General features: G+C 34.8%; 1 protein-coding gene across 1 annotated transcript in view; it reads left to right on the forward strand.

Annotated features, from left to right (window-relative positions):
* Nucleotides 1-15,405: 15,405 nt before the first annotated feature.
* Nucleotides 15,406-18,434, forward strand: part of LOC129253123 (phosphate-regulating neutral endopeptidase PHEX) — a 49,766-nt gene continuing 46,737 nt past the window's right edge. The window contains exon 1 of the mRNA XM_054891383.1: nucleotides 15,406-15,484. Within this exon, the coding sequence (XP_054747358.1) occupies nucleotides 15,406-15,484 (79 nt within the window). The remainder of the gene's footprint in view (nucleotides 15,485-18,434) is intronic.

An 18,434-nucleotide genomic window follows, 5' to 3' on the forward strand; every position in this document is an offset into this window, starting at 1 on the left:
TTTTTATTGTTATGCCTTCTAAAATAAGTTTTTCTTTTAGCGCATTTTTGGCGCTGCTGGTCGTATGTTACCCCTTACGACAAGCCTTAGTGTCGATGAGCTAAAAATATGGACAGAAATAGATGAAATTTGTGCTAATGATACTGAGGAAGCTACTTTTGACGTTGTTCAGGTTATTGTAGATTCTGATAACGAATATGATGAAAAATGCACAATTAAGGTAGCTGAAACTACTATAATTTTTGATAAAGTAATCAATTGGACCTAAAGCAATACCAACTCGCTCGAATGATGTCATTGTTTTCAAAAATATTATGGCTATAGCAGTGCAAAAATCACTGAAAGCTAAAAAAGGTAATATTTTGAACTTCTAGAAACATGTACTTCTTATTTAAGGGGTTAGAGGTAATAAGGGGCCCGAAAAATGATGATTTTCACAAATTTCTTTTTTGCTGGTCAATTGCTTTATTTTACAAAAATAAAAACATAGCTTTAATATATCATGCTTTGACTTGACCTTAAAAATTTTAAATTCCGAAAAAAAGTATTAATTGTAAAAGGTATCGTTGTTTGTGTGGAGCCCGTTTCTCCAGAAGTCCCTTGCGGTGATCATCATAAGTTCTTGGAGATTCATCTAAAATCATCAGACGAGAGAAATTTGTTTTATTCAGAGATAATTTTGTACCAGGTAGAAGACTTTTTTTTTTCAAAATGAAAAATGAAAATTTTGAAAAAAGAGGTTGTCTGTAAAGTCGGTTTACTGACGATAGTTTAACGTGACAACGTCATAAGAAAATACTGAAGGAATGGTTGCATTTTTCAAAAGAAAATTTAATTTTATTTGTTTGTTAGATATTTTGTGTGGATATAGAGAAGGAGGTAAATGGAATCGCAATGGAATTGATCAAATACATTTACACAAACGTGTACTTTACTTTTACTTTACCTATCATCGTCCTATTCTCTTCTATGTATATATTTTTATTGTATATTCTACAGGGTGGGCCATATAGCTTTTGCTTTTTGAACCACCTATTTTTTTGAGAATGGTAACACAAATGACATGTCAAATGTGTTCATAATTTACTTAAAGGTTTGACATTTACGAAATGGGACGCTATACGCTTGAACAAAATTGGGAAATATTGAAAACCAATTTCCAAAGTGGTGAGTCTTCTTCTTCTTCTGCTCAACGAGTTGTTTCCAAAAATTGAAGAGGTTGGTTTTTTTTTGTTTTTTTAAGTTGATTATTTATTTGGTATTAATAATGTTATGTACTAAAATAAACAATAGTTTTAAGTATATGATATGATTATACAATGACTCTAGACGAGTTCTCAAGTACATGACGAGCTTCTTATAGATATATATAGTAACATTTTATTAATTGATGGTATTTCGGATTCACTTCAAATTTTCATACAATATTTTTAAGATATTATGCTTTAAGTAAAGGCAAAAAAGGAAAACATTTAATTTTTTGAAAATACTGACTACCCCTTAAATTAAATACGCTAATGGTATAAATTACTTTTACGTTACATACTGCGGTACTAGTAAAACTTTTTTTATTGTTAATAGAAATAAATAAATACAATGAAAGCGAAATATTTGTATCATTATTTTATATTTTAAAGGGCAGTATTAGAGAGTATCTAGTGATTGAAAAAAATGAAATGAAATGGTAACTTTTATTGTATTAGCTTTTTACTTTATTTCAGTAAAACATAAACTTCCGATATCCGAATCGAATCATTGAATAATATTTATGCGAATACTTTTTGTCTCTTTCCTCTAACATTTCTACAACGACTTCGAGGTTCATTGACTCTCATTAGTTAATGAAAATATATCTTTGATATTAGCAATTCCCAGTGCTAATGTCTTTTTTAAATATATCAATGTACAATACATGGACGTCGAAGAGTCCTTCCAAATTGGTGGTCTCAGACTCAAGTTTTTTGGCTAATAATCTTACAAATAGAATAAACAAACATAGAAAAAAACATGGGCTAGTATGCACACGTGTATGTGTATGTACGCACTTTTATATCATAGAAATGGCAGCACGTACTGGTAAGTATAGGTCACTTTGAATATACAATATGTATGTCCACTCCTTGCCTTTCCATTGTAAATAAGTATTACTCGAAGATAGTAACCCCTGATCACATGTTGTGAAGGTGCTTTTGAATTACTTACAACACTTCAAGTTCATAGGCATATGTCTCATATACATACAGTGCGTTTCATAGCTATAGTACAGTGGTTTATTGAGAAGTGTTGATAATTCGTATTGCTTCCTATTTAACTTTAATAATTTTTATATGAAAATATTGTTGTTGTTCCACTACAAAAGCTCTATGAATCGAAATTTCATCTTTTAAAAAATTAAAACCGAAATTTCCTTTGAAATTGTAAGCTTTTTAATCTGTGTGTTTTAGAAAAATTTTGATATATGTAGCTTAATATTTACGTTGATTTTTGAAACGTTTTTTGAGGCGATTTTTCTCGATTGTTTTCATATGGAAGGAATCACTCAGCAACGCCAAACAAATTTTTGAAAATCAGAGCAATTTTTGAGCCACTAACATTTTATTACACCAAAATATAATGGGCTTTACTTATTTATACAAAATATAATTAAAAATAATTATATTACTGTAGCAACTAGCAGCTGGGGCTATAGGCCTCTTGGACTTTAAAACAGCTTACTCCATATTTTCCTATTTTCTGGTTCTAATTAAAAAGTTTGAAGTTTTGATGAAAATTTTAAAGCTTTTTTTTAATTTGCACTAGGATTCAAACTTGGGTTTAGAATCACGCAGGAACCTGTACGTACCAAAAATCAAAATCAAGGTTTGGCAAACTGTTTACATTTAAACTGTTTTTTTTTTTTAACAAGCGAAAATTGTTCCGCTGGTTTCGCGTAGCATTGGTTCTTAAGGGTAGTATTTACTTCATAGCTGTGAAATTTCGCCAGCAACATTGATTATCAACTGAGTAATTGACAAAATTGACAGAACTAATTGACAAATTGGCTACCAGTAGGCAGCACCCGCCACAAGTAATGATTTGGGCCGCTGTAACCACAAATGGGCGCTCTCCAATCGTTTTCATCGAGTCTGGTGTCAAGGTAAATGCGAAATATTATCGGAAAAGTATCCTCGGGGTTGCTTTGAAGCCGTGGGCAGACAAACATTTCAGTGGCAGACCACGGACGTTTCAACAGCACCGTCTCACAAAGCTTGAGTGAACCACGAATGGCTAAAAAACAATGTTCCGAACTTCATAACGTCCACACAATGGCTCTCAAATTCAGCAAATGCGCAATCCGATGGATTATTCTCTTGGGACCATTTTGGAGAGCAAAGTCCGAGTTAAAAGATTCACCAGTCTCGAGGCGCTGAAAAAAACCATTGTCCGCGAGTGGGCCACAATACCTGCAAGTCACTTTCGGTTAGCTTGCGATTCGTTTCTGGATCGTTCCAAGGCCATACTAAAGGCAAAAGGTGGTCATATCGAGAAAGAGGAAATTGATTCTTAATTTTGTATTATTTTCACAAATTTTTTACTTTTAATTGAATAAAAGTAATTTTCCAAACTAAATGTATGGCTTTTTTAATTGGTCACACTTCGGGTGCCGGGCCCTGTATAAAATATAATTCAGTCAACATTGAAAAAGACAGAAAAAAATACCAAAAACGGTTACATTTTATTGTAAGACTAAATGTGCGGTAGATATGACAGATAAAATGGCCACAAAATACACACAGGCCTCAGGATCTCGAAGATGGCCTCTTCAAGTATTTTTTAACATTTTCAACTTAGCTTGAATACATGCATTTGTATAACGAAACAACCGACACAAATTTTTCTTTCAATCAGCAGTAGAACTCTCCACAGAGTATTAAGGGCCATCTGAACAAGAAAACTTGAAACTGTTGGTAGTTCTAGTGTTAAAAATGCCATATTTTCGGAGTATTTGAACTCTGGCACTTTACTTGCAAACGAACTGTCAGTTTTAGCTCAATTTTAAACGCAATGCGCATTTTAAATGTTAGTGGAAAAATGTTGCTAGCATCATATTGCGGGCATGTTGCTGACTTGTTGCGAGGTGTTTTTACGAACAGAACTGAGTACTAACTTGCCGAGGGATAAATAAGAAATTCCAAGCAGATTTCACGGCTATGCAATTTGTATGGACTTTAACAGCTATTTCGCGTACGAGCGCTACTATGCGTATGACGCCGATGGCGAAGCGGAATTCTTATTTGAAATTTTGCTTGTTATTCAAAAAAATTTATAGGAGACTGCTTCACCAACTTCGATTGATAAGGTTTGCGTTTATCTAAAATGCATTATTAGTGAAAATGAGTCCAAAAACGATAGAAAGTGGAGAAATTCTTTAAATTTCATAGCTAAAACTGTTGGTCGAGCTAAGACAACAGTGTAAACAATATTAAAAAAAAAATTTTTTTTTCAGACAAAGTCATTAGCGAGCAAACGTGCGAAAGGTATTATCCGCCTAAAATTTCTCAAAGAGCTAAACCATACATTAAAAGTGTTGTGGACAAAAATCCGAAAACAAAAGCCGTAGTAACTTCAAATACATTGGAAATTGACCACAATATTTCTGATCACGCCGAAGCGGTACGAAGGGTTTTGAGAAAAAACGGATACAATAGCCAAATGCCGAGAGAAAAACTATGCGCGAATTGCGCGTTACATTATGCCGACAAATCGACTGATTGATGACTGATGAGCGAATGTTTTGTTTAGTATTAAACTAAATTTATTCGGTGTATGGCAAACAGAAATTATGGCGCAAAGCGAATGAAGAGCTGTAACTGAAAATCCTTATCCCAACTGTGAAAGCATGGCGGAGGTTCGGTGATGGCATGGGGCTGTATGTCAGCGAATGGAGTCAATAAATCGCAGTTTAAGGAAACAACTATGGCTCGGTTTGTTTATATAGACATTCTAAAAAGAAAGAATCTGCAAGCAAATTGGCCGACTACCAATTACCCGAATTACATATCGTCTGTAATGAAGGAATAGCTGCTTTATAACGTGCCAAAACAACTCTATTCCCCACTACAATCGTCGGACATCAACTCTATTAAACAATTATAGGACCAATTAGAATGTCAGATACGAAGAATGACTTATAGCAACTTATAGCAACAAACAGCGCCTGATGGGTGGTCTGGAGCGCACCGAAATAACTTCCAGAACAACAACAAAAAAAGTTTTTCCATAAAAATTCGGTTATTGATAGTAGCAGATACAAAGGAGGGCACAACTGGTTCCTACACGGTCCGGCACTCGAAGTGTAACCAATTAAAAAATGTGTAAAAATAATACAAAGCTTAGAATCAATTCATTTTTGCTCGATATGACCAACTTTTGTTTTGACAATGGCCTTGAGACGGTCCAGAAATTATTCGCAAACTGCTCGAATGTGACCTGCCTCGAAACTGGTGAATCTTTTAGTTCGGACTTTGCTCTCCATTTTTGATTCATTCGAGCCTTGTGAGATGCTGCCGAGTCCTCTTGAAACGTCCATGGTCTGCCACCGAAATGTTTGTCTGCTCACGGCTTTAAAGCAACATTCTGAATACTTTACCGATAATATTTCCCATTTATCTAGACGCCATGCTGGATGAAAACGATTAGAGAGCGCTCATCTGCGGTTACAGCGGCCCAAACCATTATCTGTGGCGGGCGCTGCTTCCTGGTGACCAATCCATGACTCAAATTCTTGTGTGAACGGTCGGTCAAATAAACCCTAACATTTTGGGAGATTATGAATTGCTCAATTTGAAAAAGTTTTTCGTCAGAAACACAATGTTCGGAAATTCACCGCTTGCGGCCAAGCCAAGCAACTCCTTCGCTCTCTCAAGTCTGACTTCTTGCTGCTTTGGTGTGAGATCATGCGCCTTTTTGATCTTGTAAAGCTTGATCTTGACATCATTTTTGAGTATGCGGCGGATGCTACGTTCAGATATTTTCAGTTCTTTCGCCATTTTATTGGCACTTCGTCGGGGATTCCGACCATTCCTTTTTAACCATTTCACGTGACATTGCAGTATTTTGATGACCACCTCCATGACGCTGCGCGATGCTACCAGTATCATTGTAACGCTGCTTGTGATTTTCGAGCCAAATATAATGCAATCCCACTGTTAGGTTTGAAATCCATTACTGATTTTCTTTCTTCACGTTTACTCTCGGCCAAATGCATTCGCGCGCTTGTAAACAATACTCTGGACTGTCATTTAGCCAACTAACAGGTAGCTGCTGCCCGTGCATTTATATTAGTTAAGTTGGTTAAACTTCGAGGGCCGCACCCTGTAAAGAGTACGTACACTTTTCTGTGCTGTGAGTTAATTTTTTATATAATTCCAATATTTTGAATTTTATTATCAGAATAGATATTTGTGCTCTTTAGTATTTGATATCGGTGTATTTCGTTTTCTTTTCTTCAGAACGTATTATTTGTGAAGGGTATGTAAAGTTCTCTGGATGACTGTACAACTGTAGTTGAATGAACTATATTTTCATAAGAAAATGATTTAAATAATTAAGAAACAAACAAGTTGTAAAGACTTGTCAAAAAGACCCTGCGCTATATCTATGAAATGCACTGTATGTATATAAAATAAAGAATGTACGTCCTAAAATAAAATCATATATGCTTTACCACCTTCATGGGATTTGAGGGGTTGCAGGGAAATCAATAAAGAAAATACATTTGTTATATTTATTTCGATGGAGAAGTAAGTACACGTGCACATACAAACACACACACACATTCTTATACTCTGAAACAAATTCATTTTTTTTATTCTTTCCTCAGTGAGTAAGTGGTAAACAAACTGACGTATACCTACATATAGAGAAAATTTCCGTAAGTACAAATGTATGCACACACAAGTGAGTGGTGCACTTAAATTAAGTAAAAAAGAAATATAAATACTTATGAGACAACTTAAAGAAAATGTCCATAATGAAGCGATATGCGAAAAAATGTATTTCTTACGCTATGTAAATTATAGTTTTCATGTTCTTTGATAATTGGCTTCGTATAATGGTCATTTATTTATGAAGTTAATCCTTATTTATTATTTATTAACAATTTTTGTTTTGCTTTCCTATGGAGTTTCAAACCCATTCTAAGCAGTTTTTTACCTGCGCGTGTTCGATGTGCTTGTTGATGTTGCAATGTGCCTGATGGGATTTCAAACTCACTCGGGTTTGACTTTGCATTCAAAGTAGTCCTCTACTACTCCATTTAATTTCGAACACTGACTAGTTCAAGCTGTTTTGTTATTTATGAACATTAGGCCGGGTCGATTTGTGGGGAGGCAAAAACGTCGCCCATTGCTCTGTGAAAATCATATTCTAGGGACCAAAATAAGAAACTTTGCCGAAGGAACCATACCTCTAAAACGAATTCTGATGTCCCCCAATTTGGGTCGAACATTTTAGTTTCTTTTCTATAACTTACTTAAATTAATTTTTTCATTTACATACATATGTTCTGACTAAATAAATTTCTTAAGAGAAAAAATAGATACAATATTATTATAAATAAATAATAAATAGTATTATAAATAAATAAAAATAAAGAAAAAACATAGCCATTTAGCTGATTTTTTCATGTAAAGGCCAAAAATGGTGATATTTTGAAATTGGGGGACATCAGAGTTCGTTTTAGAGGTATGGTTCCTTCGGCAAAGTTTCTTATTTTGATCCCTAGAATACGATTTTTACAGAGCAATGAGCGATTTTTAAATCGACCCGCCCTAATATAAATATGTATGTATATAGGAAACAGGTTGATTTTACTAGGCAATAGCCTCCGCAGCGTCAATTACACAGGTCTAAAAAATTCACTATTTTGTTTTTTTTTTTTTGCTTTTCTATTTCGATATGCGATTAGTTTCAAATGTATTTTTGTGTGCTAAACGCGATTATGGAGTGCAAAAGTGCCCATCACGTCACGGTTTTGAGAAAAATTTACAAACTGTTGCGTATTTTTACTCTCCAAATTAAAGCTTGAATCTTACACTAAAACACCCATAAATGTTTTATGTGTCTTACAATCCTTTTCTCTTCTTCGAGTTGTCGTCGTCTAGATGTTCCTTCTGTTTCTGACAATTTTTTTATCTACTCCACCTAAGCGTCCCGGGCGACCTGGTTCTCTCTGTTTCACTGAAAATAGTTTACCTTCCTCTATTTTCATTCTCTCAAGAGTATAAACCTGTGCAATATTAAATTAATTATGAAGATCAATTTTGAAATAGTTCTCACGGCTCTTGAACATAACATAAATTTGCTTAAAACTTTTTTGTAACTCTCTTCGAACACGATATAAATCAATAAACCACTTCCCAACCTAACCACAGTTAGGAAATGCTGGTTTTGGAATTCTTACTCTTTCCCAATATATAATGCATTTCTTAATCACATGATTTGTATTCTCACTAACAGTCAGTTTAACCTGACGAATATTGTAAAATAGGACTGATAGAGCTTGTCGATTAGATGATGATTTTGCGCTATTTATTTGATAGCTAGGCAATCCGATAAAAAAAATATTTTGCTTGTCATTGAAACCCAAACAGATACAACTGCAACGAAACGAGGAATGAACAATGTTGAGATGGCAATTTTCCGATCTATCACAGGACATACTCGTAGGGATCTTACGTGAAATGACAAGACTAGAGTGATACGCGAGACACAAGACAAGTTTAGGTGGAGTCGAAGACGAGACGGGAATGGAAAAATCATGTGCTACACATATCGGACAATGGGATGGCTAAGGTGTAATGACCGAAAGCCGATGCCTACGAGGTCATCCGGACGCCCTCCGAATCGCTGGAAAGAGTGCTGAGCATCCAGCTCTATCAATAACTAAAATTTTTTCACATACATACATACATATAATCCAAACAAGCTGTATCTCTTGTACAAAAATTGTCGAAGATAGGATTTAATCCTATAATAAAGAAGAAGAAGTAGAAGGATTTTGGGGTCTCTGGTTATATGCAAAATGGCAGTGAAGCCAGCTTACGAAAAAACAAGAACCACAACATCCAACTGCTATAGAAAATCGTTCGTTAGGTCCTAAAATATTTTTTTTGACATGTAGTTTTCGATATATCGCGAATAATAATAATAATAGTAATTAAGGAAGATAGTGATTAAAGAAGAAAAGGTATCCTATACAAATTTCTAATATCTACAGAATCCGTTTGCCGCTGAAAACAAGTGATTTATCAAATTCAAGGTAATGCAATTTGCTATCTTTATCAAACAACAAATTTATATGATAGAACGAAGCCAATAGTACCGTAACTCAAAATAGATAAATGCTTCATGCGATCTAAAATCGCCCTCAGCTTTGGAAATTGAAGCATCTAGTTGACGACGTTTTATAACAAAATGATTGCTTATCTCGAAGGAAAATTATTAAAAAATAATTTTTTGAGATCATTGATAAGTCAGAAATAACGGATCAGATAAAATTACAACCATTAATGCAAGGTAGCCCCCAATTTTTCAGATCACAGGCGAAATTCCTGATACCACCCAAGATGAAATAGCCAATATGTTTCCCTTGCAATCCAATATCGCGCTGCAAGACTTCGAATAACACAATTTTTTTTTTTTTGTTTTCAATTTATTAAATCTGTCAACTTTTGACACTTAGTAATTTTTATAACAATTATGGAAATATAAGCGTAACATTAACTCATTATTTAGGGTACATATCTTTTTACAACATTCTCCAATGGCGTCTTCCATAAATTTAATTTTGAGATTCCTGTGTATATCGTCATTGGTTATATACCAAGCTGCGTTTGTGATAGTCCTTAGGATTTTTGATTGTAGTCGTTGCATTATTTTAATGTTTGATTTGCTTGCTGTTCCCCATAGTTCGATGCCATATTTCCAGATCGGAGTTATAAGAGTTTTGTAGATTAACAATTTATTACCAAGGGAAACTCGCGAGCCGTTTCGTAGTAGCCAGTAGAGTTGTCTGAATCTGTTTCTAAATTCGTTTCTCTTTTGAAGTATATGCTCCTTCCAGGTCAGTTTTGCATCAATTATTATACCTAAATATTTGGCTTTTGTATCATTTTTAATGACTTTATTATTTATAGTCAATATTTGTGGATCATACTTTCTGTTTGTGGATAGTTTTATCTGTGTTAATTTCGATTCCCCATGTATTGAACCAGGCCAGCGTTGTGTTAAGTAGCTGTTGTAGTTTTTACTTGTGGTAACATTTATGTATTTGTAAGATGTCATTAAAACGGTATCATCAGTAAAAGTTGCAATCATGCTATCGTCACTTGGGCAGGGTATATCATGTGTATAGATAATGTATAAGAGTGGCTTCAAAATGCTTCCTTGTGGAACACCTGCTTCCATACGTAGTACATTAGAGCATTCGTCCTGATATTTAACATAAAATAACGAAATGTGAATAACAAAATATGAGTTTAAGTTTTATGAAATGTAAAGAAAATAAAGTGAAAAAAATTATTGTTCGATTCTCATTTATATGTGGTGGGCATTTACATCAAGCATGGTTAGTCAACTGTGAACATAAATTACACTTCAATAATTTCTTACTAACTTCATTGTTCACTAAAAATAATCATTAGAGTACGTATTTGTTTAATTTCTAGAAAAAATTCATAAGTTCGAGTAAAATGCAAAATTTCACTTATCAAACCTTCACATTGGCGTTGCCTATATTTTCATCTTCTCTCATATAATCTGTCACTATTCTTGTAGAGTAGATGATTTATCTAGTAATAAATTACTTGGGGAAAAGAAAAATGTTGATGAAAAATACTTAATTTTTGTGTATACCTGTGCAATAGTCGCATGATGCCAAATCAAGCGAGTACAGTGAATAGTACGACTAAATATTTGTTTTTTTGTTGGACATTTTTACACAACTATTTCATTCTTGGTTATATATCAGCTTATGTGGGATAAAGCTTGAAGCGAATTTCGAAGACTTTAGGGTTTGAGAAGCGAAATAGTTCCAAACTCACTGACCCTTACACTCTTAAATTATTATATATGCCGTTTGTTCGATTGAATTTGGAATAGGCCTCCTACTTTCATTTGGAGGCCAAGGCATAAAATTTACATAAATAGAATTGAACGGTTCCAACAAATTTTTCTTAAATACGCTCTACGTTCATAGATCTGTTGAGCCAATTCCTGCATATCAGTCTCATTTGCTTTTGCTTGACCTAAAGCCTTTGGAAGTAAGAATATCCGGCCTCTCAGTTTAATATCTTTATAATATCATCAATGACAGTATTGACTGCTCATTTCTTTGGTAAATAATCAATTTGAATATGAAGGGTCTTCCAATAACAGGTGTTAGGTGTTAGTCAGGAGAGCTGATTAACGATTTTTTATGACCGGAATTGAATGGTATTGATTTGGACAACGCTTATTTTCAACAAGTAGGCGCTACGTGTCACACAAACAACGAAACCATTGATCTTTTATGGGAAAAGTTTCCGGACCGTCTTATCTCTCGAAGGGGTGATCTCAATTGTGATTTAACACCTTGTGAAAAAAAGGTTTACGCCAACAGCCCAGGGTCAATTCAAAACCTCAAAGATGGGATTCGTGAGGCTATCGAGGACATAGAGTAGCCACTTTTCATTTCGGTTATGGAAAATTTCATGAAAGTGATATTGTCCTGTAAGCGTGATCGTGGTGGTAATTTGCCTGATGTTATTTTCCACTATTCCTCTTTATAATGAAATAAACATCCTATCATTTATATTAAAAAATAGCATTTTTCTTTGAATGTCAAAATAACACCTCTTATTGGAAAACCCTTACTACATTGCATTAAAGCGGAGTATTCGCGTAAGGCGTTCGAGCCTTAAGTGAATTTTATTTAATCTCGAGTTCTCTCAAACTAGATTTTTCATATTCGAAAACTGCATTTTCAATTACTTTATATTCTACTTTTCTGGTATTTAATCCTAGTCGAGAGTTACTCTACTTTCCGTGGAAAATAATCTGTAAGAAACTTGTGTTCATTGACAGAATAAATAAATAAATCAATAAACATAGTCCAAATTTGATACACAAATGGCTATTAATGATTTTCATAGATTTGCTTTATTTTTAATGAAATCATTCACCGCTTTTTCGACCTTTTCGCTGCGAATAGTCCATTCTGTGATGATCTGTTCTTTTGACGTCTTTACGTTTTTTCGAACCGATTGAATTCGTTTGGTCCACTAGAACTTTGCATATCGACAAAAGTCAATCGTGGCTCTCTGTTTGTGAACCATTTTCCAATGTTACGCTTGTTTCACAAAAAAAGCTTTTTTTTGTTTATGAAAAGCAGGCTTACTTTTTTGACAAACAAAAATTATACCCAGCTCGCGCTGTTGTTGCTGTCGTAGTGTTGGAATATACTTCTAGAAGCTCTAAGGCGCGAAATTTACATTTATATATGTATTTTTATGATTTACAGAAAAATTTCTTGAGTTTATTTGGTCAGCAAAGGTTCGTTAACTATTTGCCAGCAGCGCTCAGGCTGGTTCAAATCCAGGACGAAAAGTGATAATTATTTTTTAAATTTTAATCGAAAAAATCAATATGTGCAAGCGTCGTAAAACATTTTTAATATCTATAATTATTTTTATTTTCCGTATTTTAGCTGAAAGAATAATAATTATATTTCAATTATTAATTTTATGTTTTTGTCAAAAAAACACTTATTACTACTTGATTTCATGTATCTGTTCATTTATAATGATTTCTTTCTGATTGTAATGTGTTGTTGATCAAGAATTGTGGCTATGATTCGGTTTTTAATTTTTTAACTTATTTATCAAAGTCTTTAAACCTTTTGAATACTAAAATTAAATTTTAAAAATTTTCGTTTAAATAACTGACTCGAGGGCTGCTATCAGCATCATTATAGCGAACACCAGCTCGGGGCGAGCCAGTGTTTCCTTCACAATGACGCTCCATACAACTTCTATATATTCATCGCGTCGCTTTTCCTAGAATTTGTAGAGCGTAAGTCTGCATCAATATCGTCTGCTTATCTTCTTGGAGCGCTATTACACTACCAGAGATGGTTTTTTTTTCAATTTCCAACGTTTATTAACAAAAAATGGTTACAAATTTAATCTTCAAAATAATAGCCATCGTTAGCGACACATTTTTCCCATCTCCCAGACAATTTGTGGATGCCGCGCCAAAAAAATTGGCCGTCTTTGGCCGCAAACCAATCATCGAGCCATTTTTTGGCTTCTTCGTGAGAATTGAAGCGCTGCTCGGAAAGTGCGTGGCCCATCGATGCAAACAAATGATAATCGGAAGGCGCCAAGTCTGGTGAGTAACCCGCAGGCACCAGCGGTTCCCAATCGTACGTCTCCATCAATTCCCGGGTCGCTCTTGTTCGATGTGGCGGTGCATTGTCATCAAGAAAAATTACTTTGTGACAATTGTCGTTGGTGGCGTGCACCGTCAACTGTTTCACCTGGTCTTAATAGCTCGTACCAAATCATACCACCCTGATCCCAGAAAATACACAGCATTGCCTTGCGGCCGAAGCGATTTGGTTTGGCCGTTGTTTTTGGCTTGTGGCCGGGCGGACCATACGATCGTTTACACTTGGGGTTGGAGAAATACACCCATTTTTCATCACCCGTAATGATTCGATGCAAAAAAGACTTCCATTTGAACCGGCAGAACAGCATTTCACAAGTGGGTTTTCGATGTCCGCAAATCGTAGCTTGAAGGCACGAAATTCGACATTTTTAAGAGCGACAAAAATGCATTGTTGTATGAAACGTAACAAACAATGAACTGAATATTGTTGACAGATGACAGACGAAAAAAAGAACACATTTGGGAAGTTTTAAAAATACTCCTAGCGATATCTATGGACTTATAGCTAAAAGTCTCATTTCATAGGAATATACCTGGTATACCAGGTTAGACCACTTTTCCTTTGTTTATTTAGTTTTCATATTTTTTTTATTTTATTCTAAAGCAATTCTGAGATAAATCCAAGTTTCAAACTTGATTCGAGTTTTATAAAAATTCGATAAATTCTCTTCAAAATTCCAAATTTTTAATAAGAATTTTCCAAACGTTTCTGCGTATACAGTTTTATAGCCCATTAAAATCTCGTATAATAGAGTGTAAGTTTGAAGTGGTTCAAAATTCTCATTAATTTTGATAATTTTTTCCCTGGCAGTGGCAAAAAAATTGTCGTGCAATCGTTACCTTTACATTCTACAAAGTATAGGTGAATGTTTGAATTTGGTAAGTGCAGTAGTATGCGGTTGACTGTATGTGTTTATGTTTGCTTGTAATTATCATTATTACCGGTCACATTTGCATGCCAACGCTCAGATAGGAAATAATGAATGAATGAACTGATTTGTTGCCTTACCCTTCCCCTTCCCCCTTCTAGAATAAATATTATCTAGTGTGGTGGGTGGAACCAAATACAAATGGGCATATAGACAGGTCTACAACCCCGCTCCCACATACACGCACACACCATTAGTGGCAGGTGTTGAACGCGTGGCACGGCCACCATGCCTTACCTTTACCAGCGGTACCACCCCTCGCTGCCGTGACGTTTGATGTTCATAAATACGGCATGCCGACAGGCACTCCGATTAAACTCGCGCCGGCACTCGTAGGGCTCGGCGCGTCGCCAGGACTCTCGGTGAATCTGTTCAATTGCAGACTGTCTAGCCAAGCGTATTTGAGTATTTTAGTACGTTGCTGTTTGTCAGCAAGGTTGTCTATAAGTTCTAGTGTTTTAGTGCTGCATTTACAAGCGACTAAGTTGGTAGAAGTAAACAAAGTGAATTTGCCCCACAATAAATGGCAAAATCAATAAATATATTATTTTATTGCTGTTTTGCCACTTTTGACTAGGTCAACCGTAATAGCAGCAATAAAAATGATTTTATGAAAAACGAAAATTTTATGAATACTCAAATGTAATATAGAATAAAAAAATTAGTGGATTTTTCGACTGCTTCTTAATGTTGTTGTTTGGTCGCGTCTACGCCGGCTGTAAGTCAGCACTTTTCCTTAAGGCGACTATCAAGTGCTTAGGCGTTTTAGCCTTGTGATTTTTAGTGGCTTGAAAATTTAGCTCGTTTTCCAGCTAATGTATTAGTGCATGTTGAATTACCTGTCGTGGTGCGTGCTATTGGTGCATAACCGTTATCTGGCGCTTGAGTAAAAAAAGTCTGCTACAAGCGAAGGAGCCTGAGCGATGGAATTTGTTGAGTGTTTGTTAATGTGAGTTTCTTCGCACCTGCGGCATTTTGATTTGGATATGCTTTCTTCATCTTCGCTATGGACGAAACCTATGAGAATCAACGTATTTGGACAACAAATAATGGATTCGTGCGAAATCATGCACGACCAGCAACAGGTAATGTCGAAAAGTTTGCACGAAATTAAAACCAAAGAAATCAAATAAGGAATAATACCTAAGACGCGCAGGCGATCATTCACTTAAAATTTTAAGAATTATATTTAGTTATGGATGTTTGAAGTATAGTATATCTCGAAAAAAAATATATATAAATATATATTTAAGTAAGTAAATTAGTAAATTATTTACGAAATTTTAATGCCTTTGTTCTCATTTGCACGAGTAATGAATCTCGAACGAAAACGATATCAGGCTTGGTTTTGGGTGTTCATTGCTCTTCTATAAAGGACCTTAGACTTAGGACAATACATATACCCTGTCAGAAATCATAACAGATTAACGAAACCAATGCAAGTCTGAGTCTTGTCGATGCCCTATGACTCCGAGAGGAGTGAACAAGGAACACAAAAAGAAAGGGACCTTTCAAAAGTGACGTCTAGATGTCAGTAGTGAATAGTTCCTAGGCGACACCTTTCCTTGTCTCATCTTTGACATTGGTCAAGTAGACAGATATACAATTTTCATGATAGAAAAACTCGACAACAATTTTTTAGGGGGAATAACCCGACAACTCAAAGGTTGGTGAAAAAATTTTAAGAAACTGGTTCTGTCAAGGATAGAAAAGGACTGACAGCCCAAAAAATCGAGTTGTTCTGCTGTAGCACAAAATGTTGCTGAAAAACCTTCAACACCGATATCTTGACGTCCTCAACAATTAGGCATTCATTAGAAGTGCTCAGGTTGAACATTTCAATGATGTAATTTTTCACACATAATTGTTGAGTGCCATATTTTGAATAAAAATAGTGAAAACTGAAAGAATATAAATCTTTAAATGTTTTATTTTGCAACAAAATCTCTTGAAAGACCATTTACTTAATTTAATTTCATTCATTAGGTGTGTGAATACAAAGCCCTACAGCCCAGTGGCACAAACTGATTAAAAAATACTTAAAAATAAAAGTTAAAAGCAATTTGTTTCCAATTTTGATAAAAATAGAGATGTGGAAGGGTGAAATCAAGATCGAGAGATTGGATTAGAAATTTCGTTAATTTCTTTAAGAGACCTAGTGATGGGTGAAATACGCAATACGCAATACGGGAGCATTGATGCTTATCTTCACGAAATGAAGAAACAGTTTTTTCTTATCGCGGTCGCCTCTCGGCAGGCAATGGAAAACCTCCGAGTATATTTCTGCCATGGAAAAGCTCCTCATAAAAAATATCTGCCGTTCGAATTCGGCTTGAAACTGTATGTCACTCCATTTGTGGAACAAAATCAAGACGCACGCCACAAATAGGAGGAGGAGCTCGGCCAAACACCTAACAATTATATAAATATATAAATATTATATAAGGAGGAAGAGGTTCGTTAAAATGAAAAAATTGAAGAGCAAACTGAACGAAAAGCTACTTTGAAAACTATTTTGATTAATTAAATTTTTAAAATTATATTAATTTGATGTTATATAAATTTTTTGGGAATAAACTATATTTACTGATGGATACTCAAAATTTGACCCAATTCTCTAGTAATGAGAATTAGAAATCCTTTTCCTAGTATAAGAACGTCAAATTCTCGCGCAATGCACTGTGCGCCTTCCTCGAAGGCCAAGTTGAAATCTACATTAGGGATAGTGCCATGTTCTGACTGACGTAAACTACCTATTGTTGACACTTAAAGCTTGTTACCAAAAATCAATAGACTATAAAATTGTATTTTCTAAAATATCCAATTAAAAAGTTGAAAATTCAAATGAAAATTGGTTATTGTACATTTTCGTAAAAGTTGAGTTTTGGTTTTGGTTAATATTACAAATAGATAATATTAAAAAAAAATTATCTCAAAAGGCATTGTGAATATTAAAAACAAAAAACATCATGCATTCAGTTGTGCTCGCAATCAATTTTATGGTTTGAAATACATTGTATTATTGAGTTTAGGCTCCCTTGTTCCAATGAGATTCCAAGTTATGAACTCCATCCCTGAACTGAGAATCGGTAAGGGTTGCAAAATACGCTTCCATAGCTGTTATGACCGCATCATTTGATGAAAAGCGCTTTCCTAGCATGCATTTTCTTAAGTCTGCAAAGACATGGACGACGCCAGGGGCCAAATCTGGTGAACCGTTGGAACTTGGTGAAAAATAATTATTTTCTTTTCCAAACTGTGACTTTTTCCACAAATTTTTTCCTTCAGCTGGTCTCAAAGTTACAATAATATTCAGAATTTAGTGTTTAACCAATTTTCAAATAGTCCAAAATCAAAATTCCTTTCGCTTGCCAAAAAACTGATGCTTATAGTTTCTTGGCCGATTTCTGGACATGAACTCGTTTCGGAGCCTTTTTAGCCTCTTGTTTTGAGTTAAGATCATGGTGATAGACCCAAATCTCATCTATATGTAGTGATGAATCGATGCTTAAAAACCACTTTATCCTTTCGAAGACGCTCTAAATGTTGCTGAGGGAGTCGAATTCGAATGTGTTTTTGTTCCATTGTTAGCGAATGCGGCATCCAGCTTTCTGAAAGCCAATATTTCAGTCAAAATATTGCTTACACTACCCAAAGAGATGCCTAAAGCTTCTACTGAAACTCTTTCAGTCTCTCGACGATTTCCCAATACAATAACCTGTATTTTTTCTATTATTTCTGGTGTTGTTGCTGTTTTTGAACTCCTTGACGTAGATCATCTTCAAGGCTTGTACGACCATGTTTAAATTCTGCGACCCATCTTTCTACAGTACTAATTGACGACGAAAAGTCCTTATACACTTTCAACATTCGTTCGTAAATTTCCTTTGCTTTTAAACCTTTCAAAAATGAAAATTCAATCACTGTACGATAATTGATTTTTCCATTGTAGAAAATACTATGACACTTCGATATTAAATGGTTTGTAAACAAAGCATAAATTCAGGGATTCGAATGAAACTTCCCATACTTAAC

The sequence above is a fragment of the Anastrepha obliqua genome, chromosome 1, assembly GCF_027943255.1.
Source record: "Anastrepha obliqua isolate idAnaObli1 chromosome 1, idAnaObli1_1.0, whole genome shotgun sequence".
In the NCBI taxonomy this organism is placed as follows: domain Eukaryota; kingdom Metazoa; phylum Arthropoda; class Insecta; order Diptera; family Tephritidae; genus Anastrepha; species Anastrepha obliqua.